General features: G+C 48.9%; 1 protein-coding gene across 2 annotated transcripts in view; it reads right to left on the bottom strand.

Annotated features, from left to right (window-relative positions):
• The window catches only part of LOC117522167 (anion exchange protein 2-like), a 97,860-nt gene that overhangs the window by 29,948 nt on the left and 42,965 nt on the right, over positions 1-24,947 (bottom strand). For both annotated transcript variants that reach the window (XM_034183554.1, XM_034183553.1), the window contains 4 exons: positions 13,876-13,965; positions 13,552-13,718; positions 13,215-13,468; positions 11,530-11,699 (listed from right to left, as the gene is read on the bottom strand). In XM_034183554.1, the coding sequence (XP_034039445.1) occupies positions 11,530-11,699; positions 13,215-13,468; positions 13,552-13,718; positions 13,876-13,965 (681 nt within the window). The remainder of the gene's footprint in view (positions 1-11,529; positions 11,700-13,214; positions 13,469-13,551; positions 13,719-13,875; positions 13,966-24,947) is intronic.

Raw genomic sequence — 24,947 nt, 5'->3', positions numbered from 1 at the left:
TTTTCTGCAAAGGGGACAGGACGACTGATCCGTGTTAAGAGAAGAATGGACATGGCCATGTATCATGAGATTTTAAGACAAAACCTCCTTCCATCAGTGAGAGCATTGAAAATGCAACGTGGCTGGGTCTTCCAACATGACAGTGATCCCAAACACACCACTCAGGCAACGAAGGAATGGCCAAGCCAGTCTCCAGACCTCAACCCCATAGAAAATGTGTTGAGGGAGTTCAAAGTCCATGTTGCCCAGCAACAGCCCCAAAACATCACTGCTCTAGAGGAGATCTGCATGGAGGAATGGATGTTATGTGTCGGACGCAGCCCGGAGAACCGACCAGCGTTTGAAGGACCCAGTATAAAATAAGCAGAGCACGGTACAAAGGATAACAGAGTTTAATGAACATAACAGTGCTGTGAAAAAATATAAAAGTGCGCGGTCTGGCGTGGTGGTTTTGCGGTGCGCTCCCAGCAGCGCTAACGGTCCGGAGCCAGAATCAATTCGGACCCAAGGACCCCGCCGACACCCCCCAGGTGGCCGCGACAAACCGAGTCTGTGAAAGAAGGAATCATTATGTGAGTCCACACTCAACACACAGAGAGAACGCTCAAAGGTGCACAAACAGCAAACACTTCCTGGCTTAATTACTAATCAGCTTCCCACCCTGCAGGCATGGAACATCCAGTTCACAAAACTCCACTGCAGTGGAAGCTGATTACACGACCAACATACAGCTCAATATAATAAGGTGTGAGGGACACCACATTTACTGACTGTATAAATGTTAGTCACAAAATCTAACGTACCTCAGGAAGTGTGCTGACGAGCGTGAGACCTCACCCCCTCCTCTTTCACAGACCATGCATCAAACCTGGACGTTCTCTGCATCCACTGATGATGAGATGGCTCCCGAGGTGATCAGGGTGAGGTCCTGATAAACTCAGCTACACAGCCACTCAGTCCCAAATGCAAGCCACCTGGAAGGAAAAACAAAAGACAGGACAAAAGACAGAAACAAAAAGGCAGCCAGGCCCCCCCAGCCATACAACAGTACCCCACCCTCACGGGAAGCCTCCCGGCGACCACACAAACCTGGCCCAGGAGAAACACACCCCTCCAGGGACCATGGCTGGAAACCGTATCCGCATTCATCTTCCAACAGAATCTTCATCTAACAGAACGGGTGATGTCTTCTCCTCTGGCTGCATCTTTGCCCTTGTTTCTATCAGTCAATTAGCACAGGTGTGGCCAGGAGTTCTTGAACCTGTGCGGTCAGCCTTTGTCCAACCATGTTCACAGTCTGATTAGTCATAAAACAAAAAAGACAAACACAAACAACCAAAACACCCCCCCCCCTCCCCAGGGAACCGTCCCATCAAACCCCGGGAAGGGGAGAAAAGAAAAAACAACCCAAACTTAAGCTAGCAAATAAAAACACTAACACACCCCCCCCCCCTCCCCAGAGGACCGTTCCATCAAACCCCAGGAAGGGGAGAAAAGAAAAACAACCCAAACTTAAGCTAACAAATAAAAACACTAACACCCCCCCCCCCCCCCCCCAACGACATGTAGGGACCAACACCCCCCAGAGGACATCCCGCCAGCTCCAGGAGTAATAACCACAGCCGAGGTCCCTCTGGGATCCAATGTCACCCACGGGGACTCCCAGAGGACCATTCCATCAACCCCAGGAGACGCCTCCCTCATGACCAACGGACCCAGCCCCGGCCGTCTATGGCTAGATGGACCCACAGCCCTTTCCCCCCCAGAGGACACCACAGTCAAACCCTGAGGGCGGAAACTGGGGGGAAAAACAAAAGGAGAAAAAAAAAACATACAAACAAAACAACCCCAACCCCACCCCCTTGGCGCAGTGGAAACTGGAAGCACGTCCAGTGTCACCAACCGTGACTATACCCCAGAAGCCAACCGGGAGGAGTGGAACAGCGGTTATGGCAGACGGCACAAAATGGCGCCACTCCTCCGACTTCCAAACCAGCCACCAGCTGCGGGTATATCCCACTGCCCCAAACCTCAGCCACGCCGATGGCAGACGGCTCAAAGGCGCGCTGAAGCCGGAGGTGGAACAGGGAATCAACAAACAAAAACACCCCCCCCCCCCCAGGTGCAGAGGTTACCTGGGAAACGCCCAGCATAACCAAACTGCACCACTCCAGCAACGCCGACACTACGGCTCACACGGCTGGAGCCAGAGGAGAAGAGAGGGAACAAAAAGAAAATACCCCAAACCCCCCCCCCTCCCCTCCCGGGTGCAGAGGTTACCTGGGAAACGCCCAGCATAACCAAACTGCACCACTCCAGCAACGCCGGCTCTACGGCTCACCCGGCTGGAGTCAGAGGAGAAGAGAGGGCATAACAAAAAACAAAACAAAAAAAAAGAAAAAAGAAAAAACAACCCAATTACCCCCCATCACCCCCCAGGGGACCGTCCCATCAAACCCTGGGGAGGTGAAACTAAAAGAAATAAAAAGAAAGACTAACAGACTAACATAAAGTTGCTTGGGTCCTTTTTTGTTGCTCCAAACAGGCTGCAGGGTCACAACCCCAGACACTAATAGTGGAAAACAAAAAATAAAATCCCACACAAAAACCAACTCAAAAAACACCCACACAAAATGAACTAACACAAAACAAATAAGTGATTTATACCGTCAAGCTCAAACAAATGGAACACACCTGTTCCAACTTAAGAGCTTGACGGTAATGTGACTCAGTCACCAACAGAGGGAGCCAGAGTGCTAAAAATGAAAAACCCCCTTTGGTGACAGAGAAAACAAACGAGCTGCTTTTCTGTGCGCAGCTGTGTGCAACACACAACCAAAAATGTGATTCAACTAAATAACACCGGAGCTGACACAACAGACACAGTAGCTATCATTACCCGGGGAAATGGGGCTACGACTGTAACACAGGAAGCACCGCGACCCGTGCCACAGAGCTCCGCCGTGCGCGTTCACCCATTACAGACCCACTCCTGCAGCTCCCGTTTAAACCTCTTATCCGGTCGAAGTGTGACGCGAAGCCGTCGCCAGTCACACTCCACCACGACCCACGGATAAGGCACAAACACAGGAACATGGCTGCATGAGTGCTCAAATCAGTATTCAGTAATGGGTTCTCCAACGCGCACCATCCGGGCGGAGAGCACCCGCAACTGATCCGGATAACTTCTGAACGTCTGCTGCCGCCTTCCCGGCGCATTACCGTCTCTGCTACCGCTGGGTCCGCGATGTTTGGCCAGAGACTACTGTTATGTGTCGGACGCAGCCCGGAGAACCGACCAGCGTTTGAAGGACCCAGTATAAAATAAGCAGAGCACGGTACAAAGGATAACAGAGTTTAATGAATATAACAGTGCTGTGAAAAAATATAAAAGTGCACGGTCTGGCGTGGTGGTTTTGCGGTGCGCTCCCAGCAGCGCTAACGGTCCGGAGCCAGAACCAATTCGGACCCAAGGACCCCGCCGACACCCCCCAGGTGGCCGCGACAAACCGAGTCTGTGAAAGAAGAAATCATTATGTGAGTCCACACTCAACACACAGAGAGAACGCTCAAAGGTGCACAAACAGCAAACACTTCCTGGCTTAATTACTAATCAGCTTCCCACCCTGCAGGCATGGAACATCCAGTTCACAAAACTCCACTGCAGTGGAAGCTGATTACACGACCAACATACAGCTCAATATAATAAGGTGTGAGGGACACCACATTTACTGACTGTATAAATGTTAGTCACAAAATCTAACGTACCTCAGGAAGTGTGCTGACGAGCGTGAGACCTCACCCCCTCCTCTTTCACAGACCATGCATCAAACCTGGACGTTCTCTGCATCCACTGATGATGAGATGGCTCCCGAGACGACGATCTCACCCGTCTGGTCACAAGGTCGAGTCTCTGGCAAATACACACTGTGCACTCCAGTCTTAAATGCCACCATGTTCCAATCCATGTAGATGCACCACAGCTGTGAGTCCTGACGAGCCGCAGGTGATCAGCCTCAGGTGATCAGGGTGAGGTCCTGATAAACTCAGCTACACAGCCACTCAGTCCCAAATGCAAGCCACCTGGAAGGAAAAACAAAAGACAGGACAAAAGACAGAAACAAAAAGGCAGCCAGGCCCCCCCAGCCATACAACAGTGGACCAAAATACCAGCTACAGTGTGTGCAAACCTGGTGAAGACTTACAGGAAATGTCTGACCTCTGTTATCACCAACAAAGACTATGTTACAAAGTATTGAGTTGAACTTTTGTTATTGACCAAATACTTATTTTCCACCATAATTTATAAATAAATTCTTTAAAATCCTACAATGTGATTTCCTGGATTTTTTTTTCTCATTTTGTCTCTCATAGTTGAAGTGTACCTATGGTGAAAATTACAGACCTCTCTCATCTTTCTAAGTAGGATAACTTGCACATTCAGGGGCTGACTAAATACTTTTTTACCCCACTGTATGACACCTCAGTTATGTCCAAGAAAATGGAAAGGATACTACCAAATTTAATTCATAATGACCAAACAGGATTCATTTATAAACGACAGACCCAAGACAATGTACGCGTAAGACGAACCTTGCACATAATGAATCACATTCAAAAACAAAAAATAAAGCAGTAATAATTAGTTTAGACGCCGAAAAGGCATTTGATTCAGTAAGCTGGCCATACTTATTTCAAGTGTTAAAGAAATTCCAAATAGAAGACCAAATAATACAAAATATTGGGGCCTTATATGATGGTCCAAGTTCAAGAATCAAAATTAACGGCTATCTGACAAACACACTGGGACAAAACAATTTCAAGATTCATCTGGCAGGGTAAAACCCTGCCAGATGAACCCCTGTATTCAATTTAAAACTCTACAACTAACAACAACAACAAAAAAGGGATCTACCCTGTTTAAAGAATTACTTCATTTCAGCCCAGATCGGAGCTCTGATATATTGGTGTGACTCCAAATACGAAGCTCAATGGAAAAACATGGAATGTAATATATTACTGGATGTTCCTGTGCAGGCTCTGATGGCGGACGAAAAACAATTGGGTCAGATTGAACAGACTGAGAATCCCTGGATATACTCAGTACTAAAAATCTGGGGGAAAAAAACTAATCAAAACACACAAACTTAACAAGGATGTGAAAATCATACTAGGTCTGTTCCGACCTATGTATCCGACCTTTTTATTTTTTTCAAAAACCTGATGGATTTGAATCACGTGTGCTTGCATGAGCCAAGCTTGAACCTTCGTGTGCATGCGTGATTTTTTTCACGCCTGTCGGTTGTGTCATTTGCTGGTAAGCAGCCTTTGTGTGAGGATGGGTGGAGTCTCTTGTCGTTTTTTTCTTTGCAAGGAAAACGGCGGAACAACTGGAGTAGTGCGACTGCATCAAATTTTGCCAGTGTTTGGCACTTTTTTTAACACCATGTCAAAGTGTCCACGACTCAGAAGGAAAACACTCAGTGCTGGAGAGGAAGTGGTTACCAAATGGCTCATCACTATCATTTGTTTTGGGAATGTCCTGTAATTCAAAAATACTGGATGGAGATTAATAATGTATTACAACGTATCTATAACACCACCATTCTGTGAGACTTTAAAACTATGTACCTGGGCCTGAAAACACAGACAATGAACAATATAAACAAATAATTACAAAGAAATGGATGACTCAAACTGCTCCGACTATCAAAGACTGGACTGACATAGTAATTAGAATCAGGCAGATGTAAAAAGTCACTTTTGGGCTCAACCTAAACTTGGACATTTTCCATAAACTCTGGAACAAATGGGACCTGTATGTGTGATTACCTGGATGCTTTATTATTTTTTTATAATTTTTTTCTTCTATATTCCACTCTCTACGTCAAATTGTTCGCTATGTGATGTGTTTTGTTGTGTTTTGCTGTAAAAAAGGAAAAAAATAAAATAATATAAAATATATAGTAAAAATGCCTAAATTTGAGGGAACACTGCCCATCTAGAAGCACGTGGTTTGAAAAACTGGCTATGGGGCATCATCAACCATCATCCAGATATCAAAGATTGTCTGTCTGGTGGAACGTTTCCATATATTTCAGTTATTCAAACTTTTACAAGTTCATATGTTGTCCTCCCAGGGTCAAATTCTGGAGGAGTAGGCAAATTGAAAAATGTTCATAAAATAAGTAATATTTGACATATCTCAGCAAATGAGGCATCGTTTTGTATGTTGTTGGGTTTGGGGAGTTCATTTATGGGGTTGTTTGTGTAATCCAAGGTCAAGGTCACCCCTTCATTTTCCACCTTCACACTCATCACCCTGGCAGACATTCGCTTAACCTCCAACACTGTCTTAATATACTCTTCCTTAAAAATGACCCAACACCATTCTCTTCCTGTATTCACAATGATATAACAACTTGAACTGACCGCCGCTGTTCTTGCTCTTACTTCCCTTCCACTTGGTCTCTTGCACACACAGTTTGTCTACCTTTCTCCTCTCCATCATATCAGCCAGCTCTCTTCCTTTTCAAGTCGTACTGCCAACACTCAAAGTCTCGACCCTCATTCCCAGCCTTCTAGTTTTCCTCTTCTCCCACTGTCTCCTTCTCTTCTTCTTCCACCCACACCCTGTTGGCCAACAGCGCCAGTGGCTGACGTTGTTAATCCAGGCCTTGACCAATCTGGTATGGAAATTTGATTCTTAGTCTGCATAGTTGGGTTGGCTTGTTTTACACCGGATGCCCTTCCTGATGCAACCCTCCTCATTTATCCGGGCTTGGGACCAGCACTCAGAATGTACTGGCTGCACACCCCATGTGGCTGAGATCACAATGTATTTACATTAAACCCCTCACATGTGGGACCGGAGTCATTTCCGTGATTAAAAGACCAGCCGTTTATTTTTTCACACCGTGCCCAGACTCGGACCCGCAGCCCAGCATGCGCCTGTTAAATCAGATGCAGCAAAAGACTGTCATTTGACACGTTTCTGCTTTCACTCTTTCCTGTCATATTTTTTAGTTTTTGCAGTGCGCACGCTGATTACATTTTGGGATCACATACATTTGGCCACAAATTTACAGCACAAAGTCAGTAAAAGAGGAAAATGTCCAGTTTCCCTTTGATTTGGAGGTGATGATTGTAGAAAGAAAAGCTTGTTGAGGGTCAAATTAGTCCAGAATAAAGCAAAATCCAGAGACGGAGAACTTTAAAACTGTCACACACGTCACTGTATGACACGGAGTTACAGAGCTGCAGCTGCATAAATCAGGCTTTAAATTAATATAATAAATCATCCTAAATTATATGTTATGTGTCGGACGCAGCTCGGAGAACCGACCAGCGTTTGAAGGACCCAGTATGAAATAAGCAGAGCACGGTACAAAGGCTAACTGAATTTAATACATAACAGTGATAATATAATAACAAAAGGTGCGGCCTGGCGTGGTGCGCTCCCAGCAGCGCTAACGGTCCGGAGCCAGAAGCTGTTTCGGACCCAAGGACCCCGCCGACACCCCCCAGGTGGCCGCAACAACCGAGTCTGTGAAAGAAGGAACCATTATGTGAGTCCACACTCTACACACAGAACACTTAAGGGTGTACAAACAGCAAACACTTCCTGGCTTGATTACTGATCAGCTTCCCAACCTGCAGGCATGGAACCTCCCGTTCACAAAACTCCACTGCAGTGGAAGCTGATACATGACTAACAAACAGCTCAATACAATAAGGTGTGAGGGACACCACATTTACTGACTGTATAACTGTTAGTCACAAAATCTAACGTACCTCAGGAAGTGTGCTGACGAGCGTGAGACCTCACCCCCTCCTCTTTCACAGACTGTGCATCAAACCTGGACGTTCTCAGCATCCGCTGCTGATGAGATGGCTCCCGAGACGACGATCTCACCCGTCTGGTCACAAGGTCGAGTCTCTGGCAAATACACACTGTGCACTCCAGTCTTAAATGCCAACATGCTCCAATCCATCCAGATGCACCTCAGCTGTGAGTCCTGACGACTCGCAGGTGATCAGGGTGAGGTCCTGACAGCCTCAGCAACACAGCCACTCAGTCCCAAATGCACGCCACCTGGGAGGAAAACAAACAGACAAACAAACCGGCAGCCAGGCCCCCCCCAGCCATATAACAGTACCCCACCCTCACGGGAAGCCTCCCGGCGACCACACACACCTGGCCCAGGAGAAACACCCCCCTCCAGGGGCCATGGCTGGAAACCGCGTCTGCGTTCGTCCTCCAACAGACTGGTTGAACTGGCTGCATCTTTGCCCTTGTTTGACAGTCTCAGCACAGGTGTGGCCAGGAGTTCCTACACCTGTGCGGTCAGCCTTTAACCAAACATGTGTGATTAGTCATAACACAAAACAACCAAAACACCCCCCCCCCCCCGCCCCAGGGGACCGTCCCATCAAACCCCAGGGAAGGGGAGAAAAGAAAAACAACCCACATGTAAACTCACAAACAAAAATGCCAAAATACCCCCCCTCCTCCCCCCCAAACGACACGCAGGGACCAACACCCCCCAGAGGGCCACCCGCCAGCTCCAGGAGTAATAACCACGGCCGAGGTCCCTCTGGGATCCACCGTCACCCACGGGGACTACCAGCGCCCCCCAGAGGACCACTCGTCAACCCCAGGAGACGCCTCCCCTCACGACCAATGGACCCAGCCCCGGCCGTCCACGGCTAGATGGACCCAACGCCTTTTCCCCCCCAGAGGACACCACAGTCAAACCCTGAGGGCGGAAACTGGGGGAGGGAAAACAAAAAAAAACCCAAACCCCCCCCCCCCTCCCCTCCCGGGTGCAGAGGCCACCTGGGAAACGCCCAGCACAACCTAACTGCACCCCTCCAGCAATGCCGACACTACGGCACACCCGGCTGGAGTCAGAGGAGAAGAGAGGGCACAACAAAAAACAAAGAGAAAAAACAACCCAAATACCACCCCATCACCCCCCAGGGGACCGCTCCATCTAACCCTGGGGATGTGAAACAAAAAGAAACAAAAGAAAAAAAAAAAACAGACCAACACACAGTTGTTTGGGTCCCCGTTTTTTTTTTTTGTTTTTTTTTGTTTTTTTGTTCTTGGTTAGCAAAGGCTACAGGGTCACACCCCCAGACAAATAGTGGACAACAAAAAAGAAAAGCCCACACAAAAACCAACTCAAAAAACACCCACACAAAATGAACTAACACAAAACAAATCAGTGAGTTATACCGTCAAGCTCAACCAAATGGAACACACCTGTTCCTACTCCAGAGCTTGACGGTACCGTGATTCAGTCACCACAAGGGGGAACCAGAGTGCTAAAAATGAAAAAACCCCTTGGGCGACAGAAAAAAACAAACGAGCTGCTTTTTGTGTGCGCAGCTGAGTGCAACACACAACCAAAATGTGCTCAACTAAATAACGCCGGAGCTGATACAACAGACGCAGTAGTTACCTTTCTCCGGGGAAACGGGGCTATGACTGTAACACAGGAAGCCCAGCGACCCGTGCTAACAGAGCTCCGCCGTGCGCGTGAACCCATTACAAACGCACTCTTGCAGCTCCCGTTGACACCTCCCATCCGGTCGGAGTGTGACGCGAAGCCGTCGCCAGTCACACTCCACCACGATCCACGGATGAGGCACAACACAGGAACACGGCTGCAAGAGAGCACAAATTAGTATCCAGTAATGGGTCTCGAACACGCACCTTCCGGGCGGAGAGCCCAGCAACTGATCCGGATAACCACTGAACGTCTGCTGCCGCCTTCCCGGCGCGTTACCGTCTCTGCTAACGCTGGGTCCGTGATGTTTGGCCAGAGACTACTGTTATGAGTCGGACGCAGCTCGGAGAACCGACCAGCGTTTGAAGGACCCAGTATGAAATAAGCAGAGCACGGTACAAAGGCTAACTGAATTTAATACATAACAGTGATAATAACAAAAGGTGCGGCCTGGCGTGGTGCGCTCCCAGCAGCGCTAACGGTCCGGAGCCAGAAGCTGTTTCGGACCCAAGGACCCCGCCGACACCCCCCAGGTGGCCGCAACAACCGAGTCTGTGAAAGAAGGAACCATTATGTGAGTCCACACTCTACACACAGAACACTTAAGGGTGTACAAACAGCAAACACTTCCTGGCTTGATTACTGATCAGCTTCCCAACCTGCAGGCATGGAACCTCCCGTTCACAAAACTCCACTGCAGTGGAAGCTGATACATGACTAACAAACAGCTCAATACAATAAGGTGTGAGGGACACCACATTTACTGACTGTATAACTGTTAGTCACAAAATCTAACGTACCTCAGGAAGTGTGCTGACGAGCGTGAGACCTCACCCCCTCCTCTTTCACAGACTGTGCATCAAACCTGGACGTTCTCAGCATCCGCTGCTGATGAGATGGCTCCCGAGACGACGATCTCACCCGTCTGGTCACAAGGTCGAGTCTCTGGCAAATACACACTGTGCACTCCAGTCTTAAATGCCAACATGCTCCAATCCATCCAGATGCACCTCAGCTGTGAGTCCTGACGACTCGCAGGTGATCAGGGTGAGGTCCTGACAGCCTCAGCAACACAGCCACTCAGTCCCAAATGCACGCCACCTGGGAGGAAAACAAACAGACAAACAAACCGGCAGCCAGGCCCCCCCCAGCCATATAACATTATAAATTTGATAGCTTAACTGTTTTTATATTATTTTGATAGTGCCTGTACCTGGATGTGTTGCTGTATGTAGTTAAATTATAAAAATAATGTTGAAAACATAAAAGGTCCATTCAGTAGTTCAGCGCAGTTGGAACCAAAATGGTGCCATGTTCTCAATTATCGCCGCTCTCAATGTTGGCAGCTCCTCCCACATTGATTTAATGAACTCATTCATGCATAAAGGGGCGGAGCCTGGGTGACCCTGTGTGACGGAAAAAGCTTGAACCAGCTAAGCTAACAGGCTAATCTGGGTTGGGGTGTTTATTAAATTATTTTTCGGGGTTCTCCTTACGGTTTACATCGTTGTGGACATTAAAAGTTCTGAGGCGCTTTATTTTCTCAGTAATCATGCATTAAGTGGAGCTAACAGATGAAGCTACGGATAGCTGTTAAAAGTAATAACACCGTTAGCATACATTAAATAAAACCAGGCTGTAAACATGTTTATTTATGCTCTAAAGTTGGACATTTCAACATGTACTCCTATGGGAAAGTGCTCTGTGTTGGAGCCTCAAGTGGCCACTCAAGAAACTGCAATTTTCTGTACTTCCTGTTGGGTTTCATCTGAGACCATCGAAGTTGACCATTTGGTAAATGGTCACAAACTCTGAACTCGAGCCACTGATTGAGTTCAGTGATGTGACAAGAAATTTGCTCCAAGAACTGAGTGATGCATTTAATTATTAACCATCAGGTGTTGAGCTGACGCGTGACTGTCAAACTTGACCAGAAACCAAAGCAAGACGACTGAAGAGGAGGCGGAGAAGAGCGGCCCTGAGGGACGCTACAGGTTTGATTAATGGATGAAACCTTGCAGACGTAGGCGTGGTCTGGGTGGTACTTGGGGGGCATCAGTAAGAGAACAAGGCGCTCAGTGAGCTGAATCCCGTTGAGTGACATCACACCCATGTAGAGGAAGATCCCAAACAGCACCGCCAGCGGGATCTGCTGGAGAACTTCTCCAATCACAATGGACACACCTGAAGGGGAACCACAAACCAGACAACAGGAAGTGAAACCGGAGATAAGAAGCACATTAGAGACACTTGGACTCAAACTTCAAACACGACTGGGAACAGGAAACTACTAGCCTAGCTTAGCAAGACCAGGACTTATTAGTGACTATAAAAAAATCCCTGAGCCCTTTGTGGCGTTGTTTTTTTTCTCAGGTCAGGTCAGGACTGGCACAAAGACCACCCCAATCCTGGATAGCAACCACCCAAGAAAACAACCAGTCCATCTGCAGCCAGGTGAAACATGGGTGTGTCCTTCTCCAGTCTCTGAAGTCCTCCACAAGACACCTGTGTCCTGGATCATGTCCATAGAAACTCCCCACATGGACTAAATATGGTGTCTGATGTTCCCTCACAGTGTCAGTGATCCTCCTCATCTGAGTCTCACTAAGTAACCGTTCATTGGACACAAAGTCATTCCGGCAGGACCCAAACATTGTCCACAGAGACCTGGTAAATGGTAAAATGGACTGCATTTATATAGCGCTTTTCCATCTGCATCAGATGCTCAAAGCACTTTACAATTATGCCTCACATTCACCCCGATGTCAGGGTGCTGCCATACAAGGCGCTCACTACACACCGGGAGCAATAGGGGATTAAAGGCCTTGCCCAAGGGCCCTTAGTGATTTTCCAGTCAGGTGGGGATTTGAACCCATGATCTTCTGGACTCAAGCCCAACACCTTAACCAGTAGACCATCACCTCCCAGGGGGACCTGGGACCAAAGGCATCCAGTCCTCACCTTAGGACACTGGTTAGAGTCCAAGACTGACAACCAGACAGTGAGACAGGAAGCACCAGGACCCTAAAGACTTGGACCTTCATTCCCCTGCAAAGACATCAGTGTCAAAAATACCTTTGACCTCATGACTCAAGAAGATCTTCCCAGGGGTCTCTTGATCTCAAAGACCAAGGACCCAGAGACATGAAGGTTACCGCTGAGATCAGTGAACGTCTCCACAAGTTCAAGACTTCCCACATACAGAGACACCTCTGATGGACAAGTCCAGGAAGTGACTGAAAGGCTGGATCTTAGTCTAATTCCAGCCTCTCGTGATCTGGTGTTGTTGCTGGACTCTGTAAGTCCAGAGAACATTCTTGATAAATTTTAATTTAATGGCCATAGGGTTTCTCTGGACATGATCCAGGACACACATTTCCTTAGTGTTGAGGACCTCAGTGGGTGGAGAAGGCCAAGGACACACCCATGTTTCACCTGGCTGTAGAATATACCTGGTTCCTTTGAAGAAATATGGATGGACTCGAACCCTGGTCTACATGTTTCCGCTGAACCACCTGCACAGCTGCAGCTCAGCGGCACAAGTCATTCATACGCTTGCTGCTGGATATGAAGACCACCTATGACGTGGAGATACTCCAGGTATAAAAAACCCAAAACGTGTCGGGAGCTGTAAGAAGTCAGAGTATTAATAGTACTTGCATGAATGGTAATAATTGTGGTTATCATGGTAAGTCGTACCCACTAAAACTGCAACCAGAAATCCCGTCAGTCTCTGCTCCTTGACTTCGTGGATGTAGGGTTTGTCTCCAGGAGCAACGGCTTTGCTCATCACAGTCAGGGCGTTGGTGTGGGTCACGGACCGAACCGTGGCAGCAGACAGCCACGGCAAGCCAAACAAAGCCGAGACTCCACCCACCACCACGATGATGAGCAGATCCAGATGAAAGCCGGTGCCTTTGACCAGCATCCTCTCCTTCTTACTGACAATCAGACTGACACACAGACAGACAAACACAGGTGGATGATTGGGTCAAAGTTCATCTGAAACTGCACAGGCTAACTGAAATGGCTTTACGCTGTGATCTGGGACTCCATGAAGATGAGGATGAAGACGAGCATGGCAGGCAGGACGCTGGCCCCCATCATCCAGACTGGAAACTGTCCATCTGATCCCAGAGGAGAAATCAGCCAACCGCGCTTCTCTGGACTGGACACAGAAACGCCACTGGGCACGTTGAGCTTCTGTGAGCCAATGAGAAGAGGCTGTTCAAACATTTGAATGCTACTGATGTCATCGAATGTGGGACTATTGCAAAGGCAAGGACCAGGACTGTCTGGACCTGTAGACCGTCACGCCTTCATGTTCTCTGCTTTACATTGAAATCTTCTCCAGTCACACCTGAGTGTAGGTGTCTTCAATGTTGTAGTCCACCAGCACCATGATGAGAATAGCAATGGGGACGCCAAAGTCTCCAATGATCCTGCGGACCTGCAACACAAACAAAGACCCCTTCCAGAAGCTGTAACTGGTTTGAGTGAGGACATATTCTGATAACTTTATGTTGCTGCTGTCCTGGTTTCTTCTGAGGCTCAGTCTGTGGCACTCTCTAAGTTCTGACAGCTGTCTCAGTCTACGCTGTGACTGCGGTGAGTCTGATACACACGGCGATGTCAGCGCACCGCTCTTCAAAGGCACTCGATTGAACACTGGGAGCAACCGCCGCTTCAGTCTCTGGCCCATCTCCTCTTCCAGGGATACAATCCCTCTGCTATGGTCTTTAGTTCTTGCATGGGCTGGATGTTGGCTGGGGTTGTGGAAACCAGTATCTTAAGTGTGATCTTGGTGGAATCAGTGGATACTCTGATTGCAGCACTTGAGAAGCTGAGTGTCTTGGTTTGAGATAGTTCTGGATCCAAACTGAGATCCAGGCTTTCCATGAATTTCTGGACTTGTCCATCAGAATTTGTATGTGGTGAAAGTGTTGAAAGATTCATTTACTTCAGCAGTGATGTACTCATCTGTGGGACCTTGGCCTTTGTGACTGAAACAAATATGAAAAGAGCTCGAGCTGTTCCGAGGTCCCTGGAAAGAGGTGCTCAGTGATGTCAATGCCTTCACAGGTGAATGAGAGATCAACCCAGGCAGCAAATAGATCCGGGCCGGATGTAGTCCAACATCTGGTACCAATCCTGAAAACAGATCCGGTCCAGACAGTTTTTGCACCCTGGCCCAGATCCATGCCAGATATGGTCTGTAAACGGTTGGTCTTTTGCGGATCCAGTTCAGATCTGGTCTGGATCTGTTCCAGAACTGTAAAGCAGAGCCGTGCCGGATCTGGGCCAGGGTGCAAAAACTGTCTGGACCGGATCTGTTTTCAGGATTGGTACCAGATGTTGGACTACATCTGGCCCAGATCTATTTGCTGTCTGGGAAGTCTTTAGAGTCCTGGTCCTTCCTGTCTGTTGTCTGGTTGAAAGACTTGGACTCCAACCAGTGACCAAAGGCAACTGGATGTTTTGGTACCAGGTCTCTGGAGGATCCTTGGGTCAAATGAACGGTTACTTAATGAGGCTCAGATGAGGAGGATCACTGATATTGTGAGTGTAGCAGGATGGATAACCTTAATGATGTTCAGCTGGTGGATTGAGTGCAGCTGGTTGTGGCAGAGGAGTGTTTGTATAAAAGAGGGAGTGTGTGTGCTCTTCTTTCTCTTTCTGGAGACTGACTGCAGGTGTTTGGACGTGTTCACTTCCACGTTCCCGTGAAGACAGGTAAGCGCCGGCCACAGCTGCAGGCTCGTTGAGGTGTAGTGGTGAGTGTTTAAGGAAATGGTTTTGTTGTACAGAGTCCTCTGTGAGGGCTGTCGTTGGTGGTGCGCTGCTGAGTTTATGGTGCTCTTGACACTCTGGGGTGGTGTCGGTATGTACAGCACAAAGTAAGCTCCTCTTTCAGATATTTGTTTTATATTTATCTGTTTAAAATGTAGGATTTTGGACCAAGCTGTGGAAGGAGGCCCTGCTGCTTTGCTCTGGTGCTCTGCTGAAAGATCTCGTGTTGTGAGACCGCTGGATGTGCCGTTTGCTGCGGCGGCTTTACGCTCAGTGTGGACATTTGGAAAACTCTGCCAGCTGCGTGTGCTGCCGGGCTGTGTGAGGCAAGGGCGCCCTCATGTGGTCATGATCCGTGGTGTTTTAAATCAGTTTTTATAAAATTGTCTTTTTAACTAGAAATCTGATGGTTAATAAATTCTTTTTGTATTTCGGAACCACGTCTCTGTCTCAATTGCAACAAACCTGTGTGTCTTAGGTTGAAGTTATTCAATTGTCGAATTCCCTGTATGAAATTCCCAGGGTGGTGTCAGAAGCCCGACAAATCATGTTTATTCATGATTTATAATTGTCTTGACGATTAGGAGTAACATGTCCGCTTTGCCACATTTTGGTGTCAAGAAGTGGGATGCAAATTAAGACTAGAGAGGTGTGTTCTGTTAGTTTTTTGAAGTAAATTTTTGTGTGTGTGTGTGTGTGTTTAATGTGTTATTTTTTGTTGTTGTTGTTTTCCAGAGCAAAGCAGCAGGTGGCCTCGGTCCAAGTAATTTCCCCTATTTTGGTCGCATCCTCATTGTGGGAAAGTCTCAAGGGGTATGATCGCAGAGGAAACGCAGGAGATGAGAGAGTTACTCACTCAGTGTTGTGTGGGCCGCCAGAAGAGGAGGTACTGCTGGCCCACCACCAGAGGGCACCCTGCCTGAAGTGCGGACTTCAGGCACGAGAGGGCGCTGCCGCCTTACAGGAACAGCCGAGGTGACAGCTGTCACTCATCAACTATGACAGCTGTCACCGATCATCTGCATCTCACCCTGGATAAAAGCAGGATGACACCTCCACCACGTCGCCGAGATATCGACTTCTTTGAGAGGTAACTTTCTCTGCCTGTATTGATTGATTCCAAGAGCTGTTGTGTTGCAGCTGTCTAACCAGAGGACCGGCGTGGGTCGCGACTGTTTCGTCCTACTTCCCGTCAGATAAGTGGTTAAACAGACGCTGCACAAGTGTGTGTTAGAGGTGGAGGTGGAATTCCCACCGTTATTGTTACGGGGTGTATACACACCCACACTTGACTGTCTTTGTTCTCCGCCAGCAGTACCAGATCCGACACGCTGAGACGGTGGCCACCTGGGGACTTCGGGACTTGGCGGCTCCAGTATCCTTCGGGTTCGGTGGCGGTGGAAATCGTGTGGTTCTGGTTCGTCTCCAGACGGGCGTCTCCTATCGTCGAGCCTGCCCACACGACACCTTCATTCATTGACTTGTATCTATTCTATAATCTGCTGTGTGCGGTTGTGACATTCACAACAGTAAAGTGTTCTAATTTAACTCCCTCTATTGTCCGTTCATTTACGCCCCCTGTTGTGGGTCCGTGTCACTACACTTTCCCAACAGGATATCTCGGCCAGCGTCATGGACTCCGAGGGGCGTCACCCAGCAATTGAACGACCAATGGGAGAGCAGGGTGCACAGGCGTCTGCAGGAGGCGTGATTGGTGAGTTGCTGCACATCCTCACTGCCTTTACGGCTCGGTTGGATCAGATGACCGAGCAAAACATCCTCCTGAACCGCAGGGTGGAGGCTCTCTCCGCACAGGTGGCAGCGAGCGCTCAGGGCGCTGGTGCAGCTCCTCCTCCTGCCGACCCTGTGCAAGATATGAATGTTCCAGTGGTCGTTCAACAACCCCTCCCACCATCCCCTGAAGCATACATAAGCCCCCCAGAGCCGTATGGAGGTTGTGTGGAGACGTGCGCGGACTTTCTCATGCAGTGTTCGCTCGTCTTTGCACAACGTCCCATCATGTACGCGTCTGATGCTAGTAAAGTAGCTTATGTAATTAATCTGCTTCGAGGAGAGGCACGCGCTTAGGCTACGGCGCTTTGGGAGCAAAATTCACGGCTCCTTCATACGTATACTGGGTTTGTGAGGGAGTTCAGAACAGTGTTTGATCACCCTAACAGAGGAGAGACCGCTTCAACAGTGCTGCTGTCAATGCGACAGGGGCGCCGGCGCGCAGCCGAATATGCAGTCGACTTCCGCATCGCGGCTGCGAGGTCCGGCTGGAATAACGTTGCGCTCCGCGCCACCTTCGTAAACGGACTGTCGTCGGTCCTAAAGGAGCACCTGGTAGCTAAGGAAGAACCGCGGGATTTAGATGGGCTTATCGATCTCGTTATACGGTTAGACAATCGGTTGGAGGAACGCCGTCGGGAGCGAGGCGAAGGACGTGGCCGGGCACGCGCCGTCCCTCTCCCTTCCGGGTTCAAAAAGGTTCCGCCCTCCCCACGCTCCACAGCCACAGCGCTCCGTGGGGCAACAGCTCCCCCTGCTGACTTTGCTAGGGAAACGCACAGGGCCAAAATGAGAACAGCTGACAGAATGAGGAGGCTGGTCCACGGGGAGTGTTTTCTCTGCAGCTCAAAAGAGCACATGCAGAAAAACTGCCCCAAACGGCCAAAACGACAACACCCGCCCTTAGAGACTGGGCTAAGGGGGGGTCATAACATTCACGTGGGACACACACATATCGCCACACGACTCCCAGTCACAATCCTGAGCGGGGATTTAACCCTTCAAGCCCCAGCACTGGTGGACACGGGGTCCGAAGGGAATCTGCTAGACAGCAGATGGGCAAGGGAGGTAGGGCTCCCTCTGGTGGCGCTTCCTTCACCATTGCAGGTGCGGACACTAGATGGCACCCTTCTCCCTTTAATCATGCACAAGACACCACCTGTAACTCTGGTGGTGTCTGGGAATCATCGGGAGGAGATCGAGTTTTTTGTGACTCCTTCTACCTCCCACGTGATTTTGGGCTTCCCATGGATGCTAAAACACAATCCCCGGATTGATTGGCCGTCCGGGGTGGTGGTACAGTGGAGCGAGACCTGCCATCGGGTGTGCTTAGGATTCTCGGTCCCCCCGGTTCCCAGGCTAAGGAGCAGGTCAAAGTCCCTCCCAATCTGTCGGCAGTGCCGGTTGAGTACCACGATCTTGCTGACGTTTTCAGCAAGGATCGGGCACTCACCCTTCCCCCGCACCGTCCGTACAATTGCGCCATCGATTTGATTCCAGGCGTGGAGTTCCCGTCCAGCAGGCTGTACAACCTCTCACGACCTGAGCGCGAATCGATGGAGACCTACATCCGGGACTCCTTAGCTGCCGGGCTGATCCGGAACTCCACCTCCCCGATGGGAGCAGGTTTCTTTTTTGTGGGCAAGAAAGATGGCGGTCTTCGTCCATGCATTGATTACCGGGGGCTGAACGAGATCACGGTTCGCAACCGATACCCGTTGCCTTTGTTGGATTCGGTGTTCACCCCCCTGCATGGAGCCAAAATATTCACAAAGCTGGATCTTCATATCACCTAGTTCAGGTCCGGAAGGGAGACGAATGGAAGACGGCATTCAACACCCCGTTAGGTCATTTTGAGTACCTGGTCATGCCGTTCGGCGTCACTAATGCCCCCGCGACGTTCCAAGCTTTGGTAAATGACGTCTTGCGGGACTTCCTGCACCGATTCGTCTTCGTGTATCTGGACGATATACTCATTTTTTCTCCGGACCCTGAGACTCATGTACGGCATGTACGTCAGGTCCTGCAGCGGTTGTTAGAGAACCGGCTGTTTGTGAAGGGCGAGAAGTGTGAGTTTCACCGCACCTCTTTGTCCTTCCTGGGGTTTATCATCTCCTCCAACTCCGTTGCCCCGGATCCGGCCAAGGTCGCAGCGGTGAGAGACTGGCCCCAACCTACGAGCCGTAGGAAGCTGCAACAGTTCCTCGGCTTCGCAAATTTTTACAGGAGGTTCATTAAGTGGTATAGTCAGGTAGTTAGCCCCCTGACAGCCCTGACCTCACCAAAAGTTCCCTTCACCTGGTCGGATCGGTGCGATGCCGCGTTCAGGGAGTTGAAACAGCGCTTCTCGACTACACCCGTCTTGGTGCAGCCCGATCCCAGTCGCCAGTTTGTGGTTGAAGTGGACGCCTCTGACTCAGGGATAGGAGCCGTGCTATCCCAGAGTGGAGAGACCGATAAGGTTCTTCACCCGTGTGCCTATTTCTCCCGCAGGTTGACCCCAGCAGAGCGGAACTATGACATGGGCAATCGAGAGCTCCTTGCGGTGAAAGAGGCTCTTGAGGAGTGGAGACACCTGCTGGAAGGGGGCGTCAGTGCCTTTCACGGTTTTTACTGACCACCGGAACCTGGAGTATATCAGGACCGCCAAACGACTGAACCCCAGGCAAGCCCGCTGGTCACTGTTCTTCGGCCGTTTTGACTTCCGGATCACTTACCGCCCCGGGACCAAAAACCAGATGTCGGATGCCCTGTCCCGGGTGCATGAACATGAAGTCAAGACCGAGCTGTCGGATCCACCGGAACCCATCGTACCGGAGTCCACTATCGTGGCTACCCTTACCTGGGACGTGGAGAAGACCGTCAGGGAGGCCCTGGCACGGAGCCCGGATCCCGGAACAGGGCCGAAAAATAGACTATACATCCCACCAGAAGCCAGGGCTGCCGTCCTGGACTTCTGTCACGGGTCCAAGCTCCTCTGGCACCCAGGGGTGCGTAGGACCGTGGCAGTGGTCCGGCAGCGCTTCTGGTGGCCGTCTCTGGAGGCTGATGTCCGGGCTTATATCCAGGCCTGCACCACCTGCGCCAGGGGCAAGGCGTACCACCAGAAGGCACAGGGACTCCTTCAGCCGCTTCCTGTGCCTCATCGCCCCTGGTCCCACATTGGTCTGGATTTCGTCACGGGCCTCCCGCCGTCCCGGGGGCACACCACCATCCTCACGATAGTGGACCGGTTCTCCAAGGCGGCCCACTTCGTGGCCCTCCCGAAGCTCCCATCGGCCCAGGAGACAGCGGATCTCCTGGTCCACCATGTTGTCCGTCTGCATGGGATACCAACAGACATCGTCTCGGATCGCGGTCCCCAGTTCTCCTCGCAGGTGTGGAGAAGTTTCTGCCGGGAACTGGGGGCCACCGTGAGCCTCTCTTCTGGGTATCACCCTCAGACTAACGGACAGGCTGAACGGGCCAATCAAGAGCTGGAGCAGGCCCTGCGATGTACGACATCCGCACACCTGACGGCTTGGAGTGAACACCTGGCCTGGATCGAGTACGCGCATAACAGCCACCGGCCTCTCCCCGTTCGAGGTGTGTCTGGGGTGCCAACCCCCTTTGTTTCCTGTGGTGGAGGGAGAGGTCGGTGTGCCCTCGGTCCAGGCCCACCTGCGGAGATGCCGTCGGGTGTGGCGCACCGCCCGTTCGGCCTTGTTGAGGGCCCGGACGAGGGCAAAGGCCCATGCAGACCGTCGACGGTCCCCGGCCCCCGCATATCAGCCCGGGCAGGAGGTATGGCTATCTACGAGGGACATACCGCTCCAGGTGGCTTCCCCAAAATTAAAAGACCGCTATATAGGGCCATTCCGAATCCTCAAGGTTCTCAGTCCCACCGCAGTGAGGCTCCAACTCCCGGCCTCACTGCGGATCCATCCAGTCTTTCATGTCTCCCGGTTGAAACCACATCACACCTCACCCCTCTGTGCACCCGGTCCGGCGCCGCCTCCTGCCCGTATCATCGACGGGGAGCCAGCTTGGACAGTACGCCGGCTCTTGGATGTCCGTCGAATGGGCCGGGGCTTCCAATATTTGGTGGACTGGGAGGGGTATGGACCCGAAGAACGCTCCTGGGTGAAGAGGAGCTTCATCCTGGACCCGGCCCTTCTGGTCGATTTTTACCGACGCCACCCGGACAAGCCTGGTCGGGCGCCAGGAGGTGCCCGTTGAGGGGGGGTGTTAAGGATTTTATATATATATATATATGTTATCACTGTTAAACATTTGTACCTTTGTCTTCTTTCTTATGAAAACGTTATTGTGCTGTTATGCACCTGTCTTAAAAGTAACCCTGAGAATGTATTTGTTATTCAACTTTGTTTTAGCATGCTGGGGTCAGTCTGAACTGGGAGTAAAAGAACTGGAGGTTATTTTGACCTTATGCTGTACAAATGCTTACTGTTTTAAACAGGACACTCCAAGCTTTTGCAGAACAGATGATAAGTGCAAACAGAGGAGCCTGCAAGAACGAGATGTGCTGACCTTCAAAGATATGATTAAACAAAGGAACTGTTTTTCCACGCAGCTGCACTTATTGACGTATGTGTTTGTTTTACGGGAAGAAACTTGTCTCGCGCTCTCCCCCCCCCCCCCTTAGGACAAGTTTCACGCTGTGGGTAGGTTTTTCTAATAAAAAGAGTGAGCAGGCGCAGCAGTCCTTAGTGCTTTCAGTGGTACCACGTGTACGGACTGTTTGCACTCCTCGCGAGATAAATTTGACTTTCTGTCTCACTGGTGTTTTTTGACTCTGTTTGTCTTGTTAAAAGTTTTAAGAATGTTTGGAGGAGAAAATACCCAACATTGACTGGGGGCTCAGTCCGGGAGCTCAACAATACCGGAGGTGTCCGGCGGGGGTCGCCAAGTCCAGACGTAAATCCTTGGCCAAGGTCCGATCGATTGATCGTGTCTGCAATTGTCGACCGCCGTTGGCATCGTCTGGTTAATGAGATTTTCCCGAAGAAGACAGACAGGAAGTCGAGTCAGTGAGTAAAATTTCTTTGTAACAGTACTGAGTGAGTGGTGATCAGATCACATAAACAGTTAAATTCCGCAAGCGATGATACAGAATCGTCTGTTAATGAAACACAGTTAAACTCTGTAAGGAGGTCGGACTCCTCTACGATGGCGAGGAACGCACATAGTTAAATTCCGAAGGAGGGTGCGGACTCCTCTGTTTATATACGCGTACCGGTAGGGAATAAAAGTGTGATCACATAAACAGTTAAACTCCGTAAGCGATGGCGTGGAATCGTCTGTTAATGTAAAGCAGTTAAACTCCGCGAGGAGGGCGGACTCCTCTTCGGTTGCGAGGAGCGCACGTAGTTAAATTCCGGAAGGAGGGTACGGACTCCTCTGTTTTAAATACGAAGTAATACCGGTTTTGGGAATAAAAGTGTGAAAGTGTAATACTTTGGACAACGTTAGTGACAACCGTGTGTGGAAGCAGAGGCAAGTGATTCCGCTTCCTACGGGGAGGTGAAAGGAATCAACCACACGACGGCAAATTAATTGTCACGTCCAAAGAAAGTGAAAACTTCAGATTTAGAACACCCTAGGTGTGCCCCCGTCTGAAGTCCAAATTATAACAAGGGATAATAAAAATGGGGGGTAAGACGTCTAAAAATAAGGGAAATTTATCAACTGACGACTGGAAATTTATGGAAGCAAAAAATCCAAGAGCAACTAAGAAATTGGAGACCTGGATTAATAAACATGACTTTGACGGACGACTGAACCTGACTAGTATTCAGAAGTTGAAGGAAAAGTTAGAAAAAGAACATAAAGGTGATGAGAAAAGAAAAAAAAAAAAAAAAAACAGCAAGTAGGGGGTGATTTAGTGGCGTTTTGGGAGGAGGAAGCAGAGAAAAGGAGACTAGAAAAAATGAGGAAAGAGAAAGGAGTAGGGAAAGCAGAGAAAAATGTAATAGTCCAACAAGAACCACAAGAACCTCAGAAACAGGCGGCAGGACCGTCTGGAAAATCATTATATCCTCAGGTAGAGGACGAACCACAGCATTATGACTTAGCAGTAGGACCAAAAATAAATTATACTGAAATTACCAGGACAGCTCAGAAAGGAGAGCCATGGACAGAGTTTAGATGCAGAATTGAGAGTGTATTTAAGGTCCACAGTGGCATAGTGCCAGGAACACCAGTGTATGAAAAACAAATTGAAAAACATTTCACCTGTGAAGCTGACAATGACCGATTTGATTCATGATGGCAACTCAACAGCTGTCATAACAGTGACAGGTGCCACTGAAGATGTTTTAAAATTGAGATTCACAGGTATGCCATTACATGTGTCACTTTGTAAACCATATTTGACAGAATGGCAAGAATTGGGACTGACAGTCATAACAGCTTTGTCAGCCACTGATTGGAGCAGAGTTGGACCACGAACGGAGTTCAGTCCATCAACTAAATTGTATAAAGTGCCAGTTAATGTCTCATTAGTGCTGACAGCTGGAACACATATTGATGTGTCCACTTCACAATCCTGAGTGTTTCAGTTGAGTACTGAAGAAGATGATCTTCTTTCTTCAGTACCATCAGGATTGTGGACAACAGGTCCTTCAGACGTAGGACTGATTAAAAATGCACAACCTGTAGTTATAAGACCAAAAACAGAATACAGACCATGTGTAAGACAGTATCCATTGAAACCTGATGCAATTGAAGGAATTAGGCCAGTAATAGAGGATTTATTAACAGCAGGAGTAATAGTGCCATGCCCAGATTCACCATGTAACACACCCATATTTCCTGTAAAAAAGGCTCCGCCCTCAGTGGGATGGAGAATGATTCAAGATCTGCAGGCAGTAAATACTGCTGTAATTAAAAGAGCACCATGTGTTCCAGATCCACACACCTTGTTAAATTCGCTGAGACCAAATTCTAATAGTTTCTCAGTAATTGACATAAGTAATGCATTTTTTCTCTGTGCCAGTACATCCAGATAGTCAATTCTGGTTTGCTTTTACCTTTAAAGGACAACGATATACATTCACCAGATTACCGCAGGGTTACGCAGAAAGTCCAACTATTTATTCTCAAGTCATGTCAGCATGTTTAGCCAATTTCGTTCCACCGGCAGATAGCCAACTATTAGTGTATGTTGATGACATTTTGATTGCCTCTGACACACGAGAAAACTGCATAACTGACACAGTAGCATTATTATGTTTCTTATTTGATAATGGCCACAAAGTGAGTAAAAACAAAGTTCAGTTGTGTAGGGATAAAGTAAAATATTTAGGACATGAATTATCAGCCACAGGGCGTACTATCCTGTCTGACAGGAAGGAAGCGATTTTATATGCTCCGAAACCACAAACTAAAAGACAGATGATGTCATTTCTTGGACTGACTAATTACTGCAGGGCATGGATTCCCTGCTATGCAGAATTGACTAGTCCACTTTCTGATTTGATGTACAAAGATGATATTTCAATGTCAACCGTGTTGGAATGGAACAAAGAAGCTGAGGAAGCTTTTGTAAAAATAAAACAAACGTTAGTGTCATCTACAGTTTTAACACTACCAGATTATAGTAAACCATTTACTCAAACGGTGGATTGTAAAAATAATTTCATGACAAGTGTCTTAGTACAGTCACATGGTACAAAATTACGACCAGTGGCTTACTATTCTTCCAAATTGGATACAGTAGCAAGTGCATTGCCTCACTGCGTGCGAGCTGTAATTGCAGCCTCTATGGCTGTTCAAAGTAGCAGTAATATTGTTCTATTCCATCAGCTGACATTGAAAGTTCCACATGCAGTTTCTGCACTCCTGTTGCAG

The sequence above is a fragment of the Thalassophryne amazonica genome, chromosome 12 (assembly GCF_902500255.1).
Source record: "Thalassophryne amazonica chromosome 12, fThaAma1.1, whole genome shotgun sequence".
NCBI lineage: Eukaryota > Metazoa > Chordata > Actinopteri > Batrachoidiformes > Batrachoididae > Thalassophryne > Thalassophryne amazonica.
The sequence above is the reverse complement of the archived record's forward strand: the minus strand, read 5'-3'. Positions and strand labels throughout refer to the sequence as shown.